Here is an 18,979-nt window from a genome sequence, read left to right on the forward strand (position 1 = left end):
GGAGGCTCTGTCGTGGTTTAGGGCTGCATTTTAGTATCAGTCATGTATTGGTCTCCCCAGAGCCTGGACCTCAACATTATTCAAGCAGTGTGGGGTTGAATGTCTACTTCTAAATGACCACTGTAAGAAATTACAATAAAGCTTGACTAAGTCAGTTCAGGTTGTGCTGATGAATGAAGATGATCAAATATTGACTTTCTACTTTATTAGAATTGTACACACTCTGTTTTTGCCTTATACACTGGACTTCTATCATTTACATGTTTCAGTGTATTACTGCAAGTGAGCAGCGACTCAAATCTTTTGCACAGTATTGTAATTTCTTTTGTTATACATTAATTTGTACTTGGACACATTGGGTGTCCTGTACTTCTTCTCTCACTTGCCTCTTTATTCTCCCCTCACAGCCCCATGTGGAGGCCACTATTCGGCTCCAAGTGGAGTGATATTATCTCCTGGGTGGCCTGGTTATTACAAAGACTCCCTTAACTGTGAGTGGGTGATTGAAGCAGAACCTGGACGTGCCATCAAAATCACATTTGACAGGTGGGTGGCATACAGTAACTCTTTGATTCTGAATATTAGAAAGAGCTTTGAACAAGCAAGAATGAAGATTTACAAGATTTAAAGTTTATGGACATTCGCCTACAATATCACATGACTCATAATTCTCTAGGCTGTAAATTTTTGACAAAGCTGTCTTTTGACTAGGAAGGCAGGCAATATTTTTGTTCAAATGATGTTTTCTCTGGGGTGTGAACTGCTGGTAGAGCCGAGACATAGACTGTTGTTTACGAATTGTAAAGTGTATTTATGGTGAAAAAATTGGCTCCAAAACCTGTAAATGATGTGAAACCTTTAAAGAACTTTTCATTATCTCATCAGTGTTTTTAAATCACAATCAGCTATAATATAATGTCCTGACATTTTATCTTCACAGGTTCCAGACAGAACTGGGTTATGACTTCTTGGAGATCCATGATGGTCCAAACCTCCTGTCTCCTCTGGTTGGCTCCTTCAATGGCACCCAAGTCCCCCAGTTCCTTTTCAGCAGCAGCAACTTTCTTTATCTGCTGTTTACCACTGATAACAGCCGGTCAAATGCTGGCTTCAGAATACTCTATGAAAGTAAGTTAGATGCATACACTATATATCTATGCACATATAGTATGTGCACATGTGCATATGCATTTATAGCTGCAAATTTTACACAAAAAAATGAAAAATACACGTGCATTTAAAACTGATCCATTCATATGAAGATACTTTGTTAAATATATTTTACAGTATATTGTGTATTTTTAGACAAATTCTTAAAAGTATGCTTCTGACCACATTCACACTAGGTCTCCATGATCTCACAATATCACACTACTAAAAATTTGACATCATCCTCTGTTTGGTTCACACCAGCTGTAATGCATATGAGATATTAGACCACAAAGAAATTGAATTTGGGTGTTGCTGGCACTGGCATGAGCAGGGTATTCAAGCCACAGGCTCCCCAGTTCCTCCTGGAGGACTCCAAAGTATTCCCAGGCCAGATGAGATATGTGCAGTCTCTCCACTGGGTTCAGAGTCTACCCCAGCGTCTCCTCCCAGTTGGGTGTGACCAGAAAATCTCCAAAGTAAGGTGCCCAGGCACCTGAACTGAATTTTTCAACAAAACATGAAAGCATTAATTGTTTGTACAGAAGATAGATATACTTTAAACTCTGAGTTAAAAGCAAGAAGACCCCAAACCACCCACCCATCCACCCCCTTGTTTTTCTTCCATTTACTCAGTACTAATGGCGTAGACCGCCAGCATCTTCAAACTCCACCTTCATTTTTATCTGAAGTGCATGTTCAATTTGACAGCAGATGGCATGTAAACACTTGAGAAGGTAAACAAAACCACTTCTGTTGTGGTTCTCACCTCAGTGGCTGTCACCAGGACTACCATGATGATAATCAAACAACAAACAGTCTACCTTGCACTGCATATTTTTGTATTTTTGTTTATCTAATGTAACATGTAATGTTCAAATGATTTTTGAATCAAACAAAGTGACTCTTTTTGTCAGGCGTCACAGTGGACAGCTACTCGTGTCTGGACCCCGGCATCCCTGTCAACGGTATTCGGTACGGACAGGATTTTTCCATCGGCTCCACGGTGTCGTTTGGTTGTGACTCTGGTTATAGACTCAGTCATGAGGAGCCGCTAGTGTGCGAGAAGAACCACTGGTGGAGCCACCCCTTACCTACATGTGATGGTAAATATTTCAAAAGAGCTTCTAATTCAGAACAGAGTGTACTGTGGAAAATGTTACACCTCATGCAAGTTTGTTAAATGTTCTTCTCCATTAGAGCAAAAGCTGATTCTCTGCTCACTCAGAAAAAGAAGATTGTTTCCTTTTATTTGGCATTGACGGTATTAGTATCTTATGTAGGAATGGGCAGCTATTCCCTGCTAGATACACTCACAGGATAAAATGATTTGCTTTGTTTTATTGTGCATTATTATTATAACAGCACTATATTTTACATCTAATTCAATAATAAGGTTCATTAAATAAAAGGGAAGCATTTGTCTTAATGCTGGACATAGTGTTATATAGACACTGGACAATATGCGCAGTCTGCTCTGTGGTAGCACATTCACAATGCAGCACAAGGTCAGCTTTGCTGCTGTCCTGGTAAGGATATTTTACAGTATAAGTATCCACTGCTCATGAATGATCAGACAGTCCACCGAAGTCATAATCACTTCTATAGACCAAAACATTTTTCAGACAAAAGCAGATTATCTGCCTTATCCATTACAAAAGACACAAAGTGGATGAGGTGTGTGTAAAAGGGGAGAAGTTGAGCCACCATCGCTGTTTGGGGAGCTGAGTCACACCACTGGTTGATCACATAGACACACACACACACGCAGGAACAATTTGCAGTGAAGGCTGCTGTGGCTGATAGGAGATGATTTGAGGAGAAGATTAGAGATCTGTGGGCAAGTACTGTGCATGTGTTCGTGTCTGTGTGCGCACGCATGTGCACTGTGTACGTGCGTGTGCGCTTGTGTGTGTGCGCTTGTGTGTGTGCGGCGCTTTTATCCATGTGCCTCCTGTCACCTCCTCTCCTGCCTGAACCACGAACACAGGAATGTTTGAGGTAAGGTTGACGAGAGCCTGTGTTGGCTGTCACATCCTCTCTCTTCTCTCTCAAATGAATTGGGAGGGGTGAGGTTGGTGGGGGTTGGGGGGGGGGTTAGGTAGGGAGAGTAGGGAAACCTGTCTCTGTCTCTCCCTCTTTCTCAGTGATTGTCTCACTCTTTCTCGTATTACGATGGTGGAGCAGGAGGGGTGGGTGAAGAGAAAGATGCAACACTGCTGCATCGGTTATGCGTTGGCTCGCTTGGTTTGGCTTATTGGCTCATTCACTTGTGAACCACATTTGAATTGCACTGTTCCTGGGACTGGTAGCAGTTTCCTCCTAGGAGGCAGTTTGAGCATACAAACATCAAGCAGGCTGCCTGGAATTTGCAGACTGAAAGCCATTAGACGGTGTTTACACAATATGTGCCCATACAAGTGTACGAACTATTTGCTTCTGCGGTTGGTAAGAAATGGGATAGAGTGATGACTGACAACTAGCGCACATTAAATTCAAGCAAGACATCACCAAAGGCAGCCGACTCAGCCTTGAAAGCTTTTCAAGAAACCAAATGTTCGTCATACTCTACATTTGAAGAGATGAGGGCAAGTAAGTATATAATGTAATATGGAAGACATAACAGTAATATCACCCCAGCCAGCCGAGCACAATGGCTTAGTTTTTGAAGCGAACATATATGTGCTATTTATACTTGAATAGGACCTATTATGCCCATTTCCAGGTCCATGTTTTTTATTCTTAGGGTCCATTGGAGTAGTTTTACACGATTCACAGTTCAAATAATTTATTTCACACAAGACCTTTGTAAAGTCTCTGAGCCTGCGTTACTGATAAAAGCCATTACTGCCCCTCTGCCCTTCCCTTTGAGCCAGCTTTCTTCTAAATGGCTGCTGAAGAAAACAAGAAAAATAGGTCTGTATGCATTGACGGTGAGAGCAGTGCCTTTGACATGACTGTTATAATCATATCATACCGACATTAGAAGCGGAAAAGAAAAAACTTTCTTAAACTGAGCATTTTGAGAATTCTGAAGGGTAGGCTTTGGGGTCACAGAGGTTACTTGTATATATGTTAACCTTATTAGCTGAAAGATTTGTTTGATGCAAGTATTCACCATTGCAGACCTCTGCAGCAGTGCAGTACATACTGTATTTGACCAGGCATTTGAAGGCAGATCTAAAAGGCAGAGGGCGAAAGAATGAAGTGAATGGGGAAAAAGAAAAATCTGATGCGGTGTTTCAAATTTCTCACACAGGCCAGCCTTCAAAATAAACAACTTGTGGCAGAAAATGTTAATAATTAATAGTGCTCTATATGTGTGCGAGTGTATGCTTGAATCTATGTGTTTGTTTAGTTTGGAAATATTCTCACTCCTGACTTCTCATTCCTCTTGTTTTCGGTGCTGGTGTTAAAACCACAGTGGCTCAGTGTAAAGTTAGTGATCCCCTGTTGTGATTTGAGCACATTTTCAATTCCTGATATGTTGTAGCAGTTACAGCAAGAGTGAGCAAGAAAGGAAGCAAAGGAAGGGTTTGTACAGATTTGAGCTGGGGTGTAGTTGTCAGATTTGGTGGTTTTCTGCTCCACACTACAATTCCTGGTAAAATGTCCTGTTCACAGAAATTTCAGCAGAACTTTCAGGATTGACCCTCTGCCTGCTTCTTTTACTCCTTTTTACGGCATTTTATAGCTGCATTGTGAAAGAAAATGACTGTTCGGCCAGGCCAGTGTAAGATGAAGCAAGTGGAGCAACAAAAAATTGAGCACCTGGCAACATACTGTCTGCGTGCATTAGTATGCATAGAGTGAGCTACGGCCATTTCCAATCTTTTCTGGACCTGGTCTGAACTCTGCATCTCGGCACAAGCACGGGTCATAGTGTGGCCATGCTGTGAGATTCTGAATGTTTTAAGTAGTCTCCAGGAAACATTTGTCCTGCTTCACTGCATCGAATACCACTGACTTGAATCACTTGGAATAAAACTCAACCGAAAAAATATTTCAGACAAAGGACATTTTACAGTTCTTGCACACAATCAATGTACCTATTACGCAGCATTAATGTTGTGGAAACGTAACATAAAAAATTATTCCAGCCTTGTTTTTCTTCGGCTTATGTCTCAGTTTCCTGACACTGAATTGCAAAGCGACAAAATCTTGCAAATATATTTCAGATTTCTCCTCCACACAGTTATTGTTCAGATGGCCACTAGTTATATAACAATAAACCTTGCCTTTTAGGTAGTAGCTCTAACTATATCAGATGATTGATGTATGTAATATTCAGCGAAACTAGTCTGAACATCTGAACTTGTCTTTGCAAAAAGGCAATGAAACACAGTATGATTGTGAGGTTGTGGTTAATCACTGCAGCAATATCAAGTTAGCCATATGGATCTTGAAGCTGGAGGTTGTTACTGAACAAAACAGATGTGCATTTGCTGTTCTGCTAGAAATAACTATCATTTAGTGCATAAAAACTACAGACACACAAGTGGACCTGCATGTGAGCATGTCGAGGTCCATAGAAAGCCTGTCTGAATCCAGGCTACCAAGAATCCTCCCATATTTATGCAAGACCTGCTACAGTCTGGTGAGCATGCCACTTTTTGTACTATGCAGAGCATTGTGGTCACAGTCACCGTACCTGGCAGACAATCTACAAATTGAAGAGATCACCAAATTTGCATAAATGGCATACAGTTCAACTCACCATTTCTGTAAACAGGAAAAAAAAACCCACATAGCTTTTGTCACTGGTGTTATTCACCTTTTTAAGGAATAACAGTCATCTGTGTCGCTAATCATTGTTAGGCGTTGGTTTGTTTCAAGAACATTAAAATATACCACAAAAACAACAAATGATGCATTATTTATCATTCCAGTGCAGTGTGTGGCAGATTTTACATTATTTATGTCATTATTTTATGTCTGTGCAACAGTGGGAGGAATAAATCTGAAAACTATGACTTCAACATTTAAAGGAAAGTTGTAAGGGAATACACAGTGAAACAGTGTTTTCCTACTCCCCAATGTGTGAAAGCACACACATTTGGAGCTCACACTGCATGCAGACCTTGCTACCCACTTCTGAGAAAATGTCTCCCCGTCTCTCTCTCATGCTCCCTCTCTCCCCTTTGCTCCGTCTTCCTCTGCCCCTCTTGCAGCATTTGCGTGTGGGTATGCTTGTGTGTACGTACTATAGAAGTGGTATTAAAGGTCCACAGGGAAACATTATCTGTTTTAGCTATCAACAATCTGATGCTAACCTTCTCTCTGCCTCCATCCCCTGTCTCTGCTCATCTCCCTCCCTCTGCCTCTCTCCCCCCACTCTGTCTCTCTCAATCTATCCAGCTCTATGTGGTGGGGATGTTAGAGGTCCCTGGGGCACCATCCTTAGTCCCGGCTATCCAGACAGCTACCCTTCATCTCTCAACTGTACCTGGACCGTTGAAGTCAGCCACGGGAAAGGCAAGAGACACACATACACAGAGATCCACACTCCTTAATAGAGACAGACAGAGTGTGACACAGTACAGCAAGCTCAGTGGTTCAGTTGCTGCTATGCTACATCCACAAACATACATTGTTTTCTGTGGCTTATAAAATATTCAGGCGCCATTTGGAGGCAATTTGGTGAAAGCAATGTCAAAAGTAAAATGTTGCCAAAATAAAGTCAAATAAAATAATGATCTCAAAAATAAATCGTCACTGATTAAAGTTTGAATATGCTGCTGTCCCAGTATAATGACTCATACATATTATAAGTCGAGGTGCATGAACCATCTGAGGATAAAGCAAACTTTGTCTGTCTTCTGACTCGTCTGTGCTTGTGTCTCTAACAGGAGTCCAGTTTCAGTTCAGTTCTTTTCACCTGGAGGACCAACATGACTACCTCTTGGTTACGGAGAATGGGAGTTTCCTGCAACCTCTGGCTCGTCTGACCGGCAACGAGTTGCCTAGCAACATCAATGCTGGTCTCTATGGCAACTTCAAAGCCCAGTTGCGATTCATCTCTGACTTTTCCATTTCATATGAGGGCTTCAACATAACTTTCTCGGGTAACTTTCCTTACTGGAGTTTTTCATTTCAATCCAGCGAGTCTACATTCAGTTTTACCCTCAGTTTAGTCACTTCAAGGGTTTCTGTTTGTCTTAATTTGCTCACTGGAACAATGCTGTAATGTTGCAAATGTTGAAATGTTTGAGATTATGAAACATAACTAAATGCAAAACAGTCATGTAACAGCTTGCTGTGTGAATTGTGCCAGTAAAATAAAATAAAATAGTCAAGCTGGACTTTTGCCAGGTTCACCCTAGAAATTCATGCAGACACCACTGTGAAATTATGGCTTCTCTTTAAAGAGAAGTGAGCAGAGCAACATTTATACCAGAAAAGACAATTACTGCCTCTTAAAATGAATGTTGTAAATTATAAGTCGCAGCCTTACGCCAGGTTGTAAAGTCACTAAAGAAATGCCATTAAGTTCATTTATGTGGCAACTTATCACAGAGTGCTTCTAAATAATAAAAATGGATATTCAGTGTTCATAGGATCGAATTTCTGACATACTCACAGCCACAAAAGCACAAACGTCTTTAGTTTAAAGCTTAAGATGAAGTGTGAGTGCTGGATATTTTATATGTTATGAATGAATATGATCATTACCTAATTTTAAAGACTGCATGTGCTTCTTCAGCCCATGTCAAACATTGTACCATGCTTTGTCTGGCCACAAGTTTAATATTGAGAATAATGAGCCTTCTTTAAACTACAGACTACATATAAAAGATGGGCATGGTTACCATGACTACATGCAGTAGCTGAGAAGACCCAGTTAATTAGTGCTAAATAATCTACAAATAAAATCCTACAAAATGATTCACCAAAGAGCACAAACATCTTAGAAAAACTGACGATAAAACACACATAAAGCCTAGTTATTTATACGCTAATTATTTTGGAACGCTTCACACCAACACCACAGTTAGTAGACTGTGCATTTAGCATTTATGTCTGGTGTAAAATTCAACATTTTACAATAGAAGTCATTGGAGTCAAGTGACCTTCAAGGAAATGCAGTTTTATGGCAGTTGCGTTGTTGCATTGGCTTCATATCTCACAACCTTGCTGTAAAACCACTGAACCAACTTACTATTTAGTGGCTAGTTCAGATATGCTTTTGCTCCAAAGTGTCGATTTACTTAGCTCTAAAGATTTCCTGAAGAAGAAACAAAAAGGGATTCAAACTGAACCTTGCAGATCTCTACAAGTCATAATCATAGAAAAAGAAGCAAGGCCGACCTGGACGTGTTCACCCACTGCCTACATAATTCTCTCAGTCAAGTAACATCTGCAGTGACGAAGCATTATCCATGTATAATCATCTACAACAACAGACTGAAAATTGCCAAAAATAATATATGTATCCAAAATCTTAAACAACTTATTTTATAAACTTTGGTTTTGAAAACTGTTTTAGAAATTGGCCTCCAGAATACTTTGGGGGCTGAAAAAGTTTCTTTTTTGTTTGTTTTCCCACAAGTAGATAAACAGATAATTATTTTCATGCCAGCTTTTTACATCTTAACATTCAGTTGTGTCTTCTGCTGTTATTGACTTTTAAAAAAATGTGTCTTCTTGGGCCACACGTGAATAACTCAACCAACGAACTGGTGTGCTCAACTCTAAATTACTTAAGAGTGCGAAAGGTGCCGAGCTACAAAACACAGAATATTATGAATAATACAAAAAACAGTTTTGCTGTACTCTGTTGTTGTTGTTCTGATGGGGTTTTTTAGTTTTCACTATCTAAACTGACATCTTACTCCATAAATTGAGGACTACGTCTGTAATCTTATAAATTACTACAGAAAAAAGCAGATGGCTACACAATATTAATCTGAGAGCAATCCACTATTAAATGATGGTATGTGAGGAAAGGGAAAGAACAAGATGAAGACAGGAGCCCCTAACCTCATCAGAGGTCAGAAACATGCTGTTTTAGCTCTTTTCTCTTTAATGCCACCCTCCAATCATGCTGTCTTCTGATTTGCTGTTGCTCAGTGGCAAAGAGAAGGTTTGAAGAGCAGCTCGGTGGGGCTTTTATGCCCACAGTACCTATAATGATCATATTAGGAACATCCTACATCAATGATATCATGCAGAACCAGAAGTAGATTTAAAAAAAAGGATTGGGTCTTGTGCCTAACTGTCCTTTCAGTACCCTCTCACTGACTCTGGAATAAAGGAGCAGTGGCCTGACTACACTAAGTGATATTTTACTGCCACCCAGATGGCATAAGCTGACTCTCAGAGTGCAACACATGGGAGGTGTCATGGGAGATTTGACTTGGCAGTGTTAAAATTCTCAACACGCACTTTCTTTCAGCAGTACACCCTAAAAAACACATCACATCATCAGTCTTAGCCAACTGAAAATAGCTTTGAGTCTCTATCTTGCTAAACACAAACTCAACAAGTTCAGCTCAGGGCGTGCTGGAGTCGACTCAGATCGAGAAATCGTGCCCTTCTTGTTCATTCCTACAGTCATGCAAGGATTATATTTTAATAGACTACATATTCAAGAGTTTCACAAGAATTACTGAATTAATTAAAAGGGCTTGTCCAGTGAGAGGGAGAGACTTCATGCCCATGAATGTATGCATGCATTCATCCTTTGGCTAATCCGAAATTGTTATTTAAGATTAGCCCAAGATCTTGGCCTCATTGTAAGTATTTACATTATTAGCTTAGCTAATTCTTTCATATTGCTTGCGTAATCACAAATATTATCATGCACTTGTTCCAGAATTCTATAAATAACATTAACATTTTATGTATTTACTTGCAGAAATTATGTCATATCTCCTACAGATAGTATGTGTAACATATGTGTCTGGTTATGGCTTTTTAGTCAGAAGTAAAGAAAAGTTATTTTACCTTTTGACCTGCTGTCTGTTAGTTTATAGTAATGTGTTCAGTGTCATTCAATTATTATTTTTTCTGCAGAATATACTTTGGAGCCATGTGAGGACCCCGGCATGCCTCGTTTCGGCAGGAGAAATGGCTACAGTTTTGGTGTTGGAGACACTTTGTCTTTTTCCTGTAATATGGGATACCGCCTGGAGGGTTCACCAGAGTTAATCTGTCTGGGAGGCGGGCGAAGAATGTGGAGCGCCCCTTTACCTAGATGTGTCGGTACGTGTTTAATTGTTACTGGTCAGGTGTCGTGGGTGTCTAGTTGTTTGTTTGTGGGTGTCTAGTTGTTTCAAATATCATAAATAAATAAAAGTAAAAACTAGAGATGGACCGATCCGATATTACGTATCGGTATCGGTCCGATACTGACCTAAATTACTGGATCGGATATCGGAGAAAAATAAAAAATGTAATCCGATCCATTAAATATCACGAAAGCACCTCACAAAACTTGCAACACGCCGTAACTCACCTCAGAACGTTAGCACGTCGGAGCAGTATGCATCACGTGATAGAGCGCTGTGGCATGCGGGACCTGTTGGTGGTCTGGATAGCATTTGGAGCTTCGCTAGCTACCCGGCATTTCATCTCCGACAAAGTTATCCCGAGAGAAGTAAAGCAAGTGTGTAAGTCCATCTCTGAATGTTTGTAAAGCATTCCTGCGTTAAGCTTAACAAGCGACTGCCTCTTTTTGCTGCTACTTCAATCGTGAAACTGCTTAATGATCAGCTGATCGGCTTTTCTGTTGCGAGTCCGTGTCTCTTGTTTGTTTTTGGTCCACTTTGCACCAGAAAGAGGAAACCAGCGGCTGAACAACAGCAGAACGTTTAAGCTTGATCAGCTGTTGTTAGAATTTATTTAATATTACTTTCTACACCAGGATCTTTTTCTACATAGCTGACGTAGCTGACGCTGGTAACTGTGCAGGGGCGGATCTAGCAAAGTTTAGCCAGGGGGGCCGATAGGGCATTAACAGGGAAAAGGGGGCACAAAGACATACTTTTCTTTCTTATTCTCATTTAAAATGTCGAGCTTTTAATAAATAATTATCTGACACCCAAAGTTTTAATTTGATGTAAAATGAATAGAAGTCAATTACTGTATATAGTGACTATTAAGTCTAATATATATACCCTAGTAAGCTATAGTACTTTTTACTTTGGGAAGGTACCATCTGTGCAGTCTGCAATTTTGTTGAAGAAAGATGTTGAATCTATTTAATATTTCTTGAAAAATAATTGATTTCTGTGCATTTTTTTCACACTTCATCAAATTAAGGTTGATTACGTCGATTAAGCATCATGAGGTGGAGCGTGAGGGGTGGTTCCCTATTTTTTATTTATTTATTTTTGTTGTTGCTGGGAGTTGGAACCCTATTAGTTAGGTTGCTTAATATTTACGCTAAGTACTCTTTAAAATACCAGAATAGTGAGGATGGTGTAGGTTTAAGTTTATTAGATTGATCAGTATTGCTGAACTATGAAATATTTTTTTTTGTATACAGGTATAACAGAATAGCTTTAGTGTAGTTGTTGTTTTAAACTTGAGTATGAACTTGCAGACTTGCAAAATGCAGCAAGATATTTTAAAAAACAGTTTTGTTGATTAAAAAACACTATATCGGATTCATATCGGTATCGGCAGATATCCAAATTTATGATATCGGTATCGGTATCGGACATAAAAAAGTGGTATCGTGCCATCTCTAGTAAAAACCAAACACATATATATGTATCTAATACATAAGATCCAGTAATAAAAAAGTCGCAGTGAACAGTTTAGTCCAGTGGTGCTTAAAATAAAACAAAAACAAGTCATGTCTTTATATAGTTTTATAAAATGTCTCAATAATTACATAAATTCAAACTCTTAAACCGATGGAAATCAAATAGAAATAACTAGCAGAACACCCACTGTGAGATCAGGGGAGCAAGGGACCAAGTAACCCTTCCCATAACAGGGTAACTTGTGCAAACCCTGGAGCCAAGCCTAGGGCTTGAAGGGAAGTGCTTGGTGCTTTGGTCTTAACCCTTGGGGCTATGCTGTACCCAGTCTGAAAGATCCATATGACCTTTCTACCCACAAGAGGGAATATAGAGTACTGGAAAGATGAGTCTGACTGCTAGTCAAGCCTCAGGTTCTGGAGTTCATGAAACATCAGTCAGCTCTTTACATTCTTAAGGATATGTGAGAGTTGGCCAAATGTGTCAGAAAGGGCATACAGCCACGTCCCTCATGCTGCCCTGTGGGGAGTGCATTAAGAATCAGGAGTGTCTGGCTCATTCCTGCAAACTATTCAGTCTTCTATAGCTGTAGCGAGAGTAGGATTTCCATTGTCAGCTATAATTCAGCAACCAAATTAACATTTCTACAAGAGCCTTACCCAGTCAGAAGCAGCTCAGGGCAGAGCCTCATTGAGATGGTTTGGGTGTCTGACTTGGACGACCCATGGGTGAGGCATCCTAAGTGAGGTGCTTGGGGTATGTCCCACTGAAAGGAGGCCCTGGGGAAGATCTAGAAGGTGATAGAGAGACTGTATCTCTTAGCTGTCTTGGGAATATCTTAGTGTGCCCCCAGGAAGGATGAGGTCCGGGCAGGACAGATGGATGGATGGATAGATGAAGAAGTAAATAGTGATTACAGTTAAAAAAGTAACTCAGCTTCCCTTGATATAATCAATATAATTTATTTCCTTACCCATAAACCAACACAAGGCTCAGGTCTTTTGAAAAGGTTGTTCTTCCACCTATGAAGTGAAAATTATAATTGACCTCTGGCTGTAGCTACAGAAACATCCTTAATGTTCAACTGTTCCAAAAAATAAATATTAAACGGTCAGTCCAAACTTAATGGTACTTCAGAGAACAGCGTTTGTATCAGCCAATTTCCAATTAGTGGATGAGCAGAAAATGCCAGAGATATTTCTTCAGGAGTCCCTAGCAGGCTGACATTTATGTCCTGTTCACATTGCTTTATCACCTTTTATAATTTTGAAATTTACTGGCAAGGACATTATCTGAAATAATACAGATTTTTTTTTTTATACTGGAAAAAGTTGTAATTCCCCCCTGATACTTTAATACTTGTTCAATAAACTGAAGTCATAAAGCTAGACAGAAAACAATATTAAGATATACACACTATATAAAATCTTTGAGACAAGAGATTTGAGACAAACATCTTCGAAGTCAGAACACAGACTGAGAAAGGCTTTTACGATGTGATAAACATGCAATCAGATTTACAGTAGGTTTATGCACCATATTGAACACTAATCCAACTCAGTGTAACTGTAGCACTATGCCAGTAACACACACAGCAAACAAAAAGTAGCATGTACTACAATGTGAAGTAAAAGCCCAGTGTTTGAATGCATGAAAAAACAAGGATGGTGGTTTTATTATTAAAATGTATACTCAGAGTGGCACAGATTGCACTAAAAATATGCCTATTCGAATAAAAAGTCCTTCACCTGTGGACTGGAAAATGTGTTTCTATGCAAGGCTGTATAATTTTTTTTAATAATTAATCAATGCACAAATGAGCAATTGGTTTAAAGGACAAAATAATAAGTTCCTCACTAGGTTTTAAAAACATAGAATAAAAACAAGCAGTTCATATCTTGGATGCCACACATGCACATTTTTTGTCAAGGAAAATGCATTTAAATCTAATTTGTTTGGGCTAATAATGGAAGATGAAAGCAATCACACTGATTAAAAAGAAGAAGAAATACTGAAATATCATGCTTTTTGCCTGTCTGTGTCGGTTTTGAGCTATTCTGGGTGTATAAGGAATACTCAGGAGATTGTCTTTGATCAAGGCACTTTCCTCTCAATTGCTACCTTTACTCCAGAGAATTACTACCGCCTGCTCTTAAATAGATAGGATAAGTCTAATTTAAAGCACAAGTTTATCAGTGGGAATCATTATCATGTACAGTTAACCTCAGGGAATTCAGGCGAGAAGTGTGTAAAGTAAGATTTGATTTGGGTACAGTTAGTAGTATCTACAAGTGACAGCAGTACAAGCACATAGCGAAAGAGACTCTGCATTTCTGCACTTGCTCATAGAATTAGTTATCTTACACATAATATTTTTGAGAAATTACAAAGAAAGCCAGACCAATCCAATTCTAGTAAAAAGCAGCAACACTATACGACTTTTTAATTTTAGGCTACATGTGAGTAGATTTTACTCTACAATCTAATTTTCAGCTTTGCATGATGTTCTCAGTGCCATTATACACGGCTTTGGTTCCTTCGTTCTTTCATCGGCGTGACAAGACTTATAATGCAGAAAGGTGGGAGTGATGTTGTGTGCTGCTGTTCTGGGGTGTAGTGCAGTTTGCTATATTTAGTTTCTGCGTATTGTGTTGCATTGCTGCATGATGGTACACATCACAGTTGAAGAACGGAGGAAGAAGGAAAGATTAGAGGACCAACAATAGGTTTTTCTTATGTTTTGGCTATAAAATAACTTTTTAGTTAGGGTGGGTCTTTTGTTATTTTAATTAACTGAGGGATATGCTGTGCAGGCATGAAGTATAACTTTGGTGGTCTGTGTTTGTGTTTTAACAAGTGGCTCTTTTTAATTCTTTACAGCATTTTTTTTCCCCCATGAAAGAGTTGGAGAGCTTCCAGAGATGTTTCTTTGCAGTTTGAGAAATCCAATGTTCTTTTGTCTTGTTTTTTTTTTCTACTTTTTTATTATTTCTGGATGCCATCAGAAGCGGGAGGAAAAAATAAAAAGAGGAAACAAGAGATGGAAGAGAATGAAAACTCAGGAGAAGTGGAAAAGGAAAGTTGATTGAAGTAAAGGGGAGCAAAGGAGGCACTATTCATAGAGTAGAGAGAGCGCAAGAGGGAGGAAGTTAAAGAGGAAAGAGAGAGAGAGGGTGAAGAGGTAATTTTCTAAATGGAAACTATAGCGGTGTGATTTATTGACGATATGGCAGCTGTAATACGACCATTACACTAGTGGAGACACAGAGAGGGAGAGGGAATGAAAAAGAGAGGAAAGGGACATAGATACTGTACATGGAGGGCACGAGTAAGAAGTGCAAAGAATAGGCAACTTCAGGTGAAGTTTGCAATCTCATCATTCGCATTAACTGATATATGGGGATTTTTAAAAAATTCCTACAGCCTTTAGTTAAAATATTTTTTCATTTATATTAAGAAGAAAGGAATTTGACTGATTATTACTCTGAGCACAGCCTGCGTTCCCCCTAGCTGCACAGAAAATGGGCAAAAACTTTTATCTGGTAGGACCAAACGGCTTTAAAAAGCCACAAGCCTCTTTAGTAAGCTGCAAAACATAGCTTTTGTTTATCATTAAAGCTTTAAATGCAGGTCAATTTGCGGCACAACAAAAGCTTGTTCACATGACCACTCCACATCATTATAAGCCTCTTAAGAATTAAACCAATGTCTCAATATTGTGCATTTTTTAATTGTCTCCTTTCTGTCCTCTGTCTTCAGCGGAGTGTGGTTCTTCAGTCATGAATAATGAAGGGATACTGCTCTCTCCAAACTACCCAATGAACTACGATAACAACCACGAGTGCATCTACAGCATCCAGGTCACAGATCTTAACGTTTCAGGATATACATGACATGAGTTTTTATTGAGAAAAATAATGGTATTGATCATTGCCTGTGTTTAAGAGATGACAAATGTATTACCAGTCTTCAAACCTTTGTGAGGGTTTGTCACCTGCTATGTGGGTCATTAGTGCTCATTTTGATTTGATGTTGACCTCAGGTTCAAGCTGGGAAAGGAATCAACATCTCTGCAAGAACCTTTCATCTTGCCCAAGGCGATATACTCAAAGTAAACTCACTCACACATACGCATATGTGGTCATTGCTCTTGCCAGATATCAGTGTCAAACACAGATCAGCAAAAATAAACGAATTAAATTAGTTCATGCTGCATGTGATGCATCCGGTGTGCATTTTGCTGTTCTTACAGATTTATGACGGTAAAGACAACACAGCCCATGTTCTCGGAGCATTTACTGGATCATCCATGTTGGGGCTGACGCTCATTTCCACTTCAAACCACCTCTGGTTGGAATTCTACAGCAATGCGGAAAACACAGGAGAAGGATTCAAATTGGTGTACTCAAGTAAGTTAGCAGTGAACACCGCTGTTTAGTATAGAGCTAAGGCCTAATCTGTTTCTCCAAGACTTCTTTGAAGATTCATTCAGGAGGTGACAAAAGAACCCAAAAGAACAACATGTAAAGAACTTCATGTTCCACTTGCCTCAGTTAAGGTCAGAGTTCATGAAATGGGAGTTTTAGAGTGGCATAAGACTTAAGTCAGATTGAGATTCTTTGACATGACCATAAACAGGCTGTTCATGCTCGTATCTGAATTAAAACAATTCTGCAAAGAGGAGCGGGACAAAGTTTCAAGGCTCACTGCCAGTTATCACAAATGCCTTATTGTACATGATGCTGCCACAGGTGATATAACCAGTTATTAACTTATTAGGTTTAGCAGACAATTACATTTTCACACAGGGCCAGGCAGGTTTGAAAATCTTTGCTTAATAAATAAATTAGTCATCATTTTAAAAGCACATTTTGTATTGACTCTGCCAGTATCTTTGTCTAATCTTTGATTTTTTTTGGATTATCTTGGGCAGATGTAAATACATTTTAGCCGTATGTCTCAAATTATTAACCAGTTAGATGCCTCATGACAACTGCTGATTTCTGATAAATCTAACAGGCTCACTAGAACAGTTTAACTCTAAACGGTTGGATGGATCACAGAAGTAAATGTGAATTTTCCCACTGAAACGATCAGAAGAAACATGTCGCGTTTGATTAACAAAGCTTTCAGCGTAGGACGAAGTGGTAAAGGTGTGTTTTGATGTTCACCAAAGCACACCCACATTTGGCAGTGCCCTCTTAGACGCACAGTTGGAATTCTAATTGTTTAAATGGTGTCATGAAGGGTGATAGCTTAGTATTATTCGCTTTGAAGTTGTGTTGTCTCTGTACTGTGTTGGCGCAGAGGATGGCTTACTTAGACCTTTGCTGTTTTCATACTTTTCCAGGTAGAAGTTATTTTGCCATGTAAAACAAAGCACATTAGCAGCAGCAATTTTGAGATTGTAGTACTTTGCCTCTGTTTGTTTGGTGTTACATTTGATATAGAGGCTGTAATTCAATAAAACTCCCGAGATGTGGTCGAATGAATAATGCATGGTGGTTTGCTTCCTTATACATATCTAGCAAAGAGAGAACAATTTTAGATAGGAAAACTGTTCACACTCCATGTCAGGATGATGACAAATGTGCAATTGTTGCTCAATAGTAAGTATAGCTTTCCAAATAGCCATTTTTTTTAAGGATTTAGACATGCACCTACAGCAGTCTGCCAGGAGATAACTCAAATCCCGGTGCACCTCGTCTTCCAGGTAATGCCGTAGATCAAATCCCGGTTATGGTCTTATAAGGATAAGCTATTTATATACCTATTCATATCTCGCTCTCCAAAACTGCGAACAAATTTTCCGAATATTACCATGGAAACTGAGCTTACACTGACTGTGAAAAACAACATTAAATTGGATAAGGTGTATACACGCTCCAGTATCATTCCTAATAATGGTATGTCTCATGTATCTTTTTCAGTTTCGTTATTAAAACGGGATGAGAGCTTAACAGGATCTGTGATACCAGCATGGTCATAAACAGAATCCTTGAGTGAGCCAGATATTAAGGGAATATTGCTGTGCATCTAAATAAAACTAATTCTGTTTCTCTTGTGGGCTTTGGATTTCCCTTAGTGAGTTTTTTAAAAAGTACGTACTGTGAAGCTCTTTTTTCTTTTTTATGACTCTTTCTAGGTTTTGAGTTGTCTCATTGTGAAGACCCAGGCGTGCCTCAGTTTGGCTTCAAGGTCAACGACCAAGGTCATTTTTCTGGGAGCAGTATCACATATAGATGTGAGCCTGGTTACACTCTACATGGGGCTTCTACGCTGAAGTGTATGACGGGTGAAAGGAGAGCCTGGGATAACCCTCTGCCTTCTTGTATAGGTACGTCCTTTAGTATCTGAAGCCAATAACACTGTGAAAGAAGGTCTGATGAAAACACACAAACACACACAGAGATTTTTGAAGGCATGCAGAGTCCTCCACAGATGCATTGTGTTTCTGACCTTGAATAACATTCTTTAATAAGCTTGGGAGGGAGAGGTAATTTTATTTCTAAGATTTAAATTGATCTTGTTGCATTTAATGCTGTGTAGTGTGTGTTCCACAGCACTTACTTGAATAGATTCAGAGTTACGCGATAGCTGAAAAGTGTGTTGGTATCATTTCAATAAAAAATCAGAGCAGGATCTTTCCAGTGAATGAACGTCAATGTAATTATAAATTCTTTACGTCTGTGTATTGTGTTCTTTAGCTGGGATGGCTATTTATCTAGAATTCAGCTAACACACACACACCTTTAGGTATCAGGAAGCATAATTATACAGGGTTTGCTCTGTAATAGATTAGAAAGTGACTTGCAGCTTTATGCAACATTTGATTGCAGGATGTTAATTCAGTTATCTGGAAGGAAAACAGATGGGGGCCAATTTCCTGTAGAATCACCTTTCTTGATTTTCCCTGGATATCACACGCTGTTGTAGTTTTAAAGTCCCAATGAAAAGCCTATTTATTCGGCATTATACCACCTGGAATCCCTCGGCCCAACTGATGCACTACCTCTTCTGCGGTGGCAGATTTTCTTTCTGTTCCTGGCGCCTGCCCTTATATTCTCCCAGTGCTGTGTTATGTACTCAGACATGCCCCGACATAAAGCACACATAACCTC

General features: G+C 39.3%; 1 protein-coding gene across 2 annotated transcripts in view; it reads left to right on the plus strand.

Moving 5' to 3' along the window:
- The window catches only part of csmd3b (CUB and Sushi multiple domains 3b), a 403,942-nt gene that overhangs the window by 308,600 nt on the left and 76,363 nt on the right, over window positions 1-18,979 (plus strand). For both annotated transcript variants that reach the window (XM_026157423.1, XM_026157424.1), the window contains 10 exons: window positions 408-546; window positions 941-1,128; window positions 2,067-2,255; window positions 6,508-6,624; window positions 6,999-7,214; window positions 10,165-10,353; window positions 15,618-15,718; window positions 15,901-15,969; window positions 16,111-16,267; window positions 18,004-18,195. In XM_026157423.1, coding sequence (XP_026013208.1) covers window positions 408-546; window positions 941-1,128; window positions 2,067-2,255; window positions 6,508-6,624; window positions 6,999-7,214; window positions 10,165-10,353; window positions 15,618-15,718; window positions 15,901-15,969; window positions 16,111-16,267; window positions 18,004-18,195 — 1,557 coding nt within the window. The remainder of the gene's footprint in view (window positions 1-407; window positions 547-940; window positions 1,129-2,066; window positions 2,256-6,507; window positions 6,625-6,998; window positions 7,215-10,164; window positions 10,354-15,617; window positions 15,719-15,900; window positions 15,970-16,110; window positions 16,268-18,003; window positions 18,196-18,979) is intronic.

The sequence above is a fragment of the Astatotilapia calliptera genome, chromosome 22 (assembly GCF_900246225.1).
Source record: "Astatotilapia calliptera chromosome 22, fAstCal1.2, whole genome shotgun sequence".
Lineage (NCBI taxonomy): Eukaryota > Metazoa > Chordata > Actinopteri > Cichliformes > Cichlidae > Astatotilapia > Astatotilapia calliptera.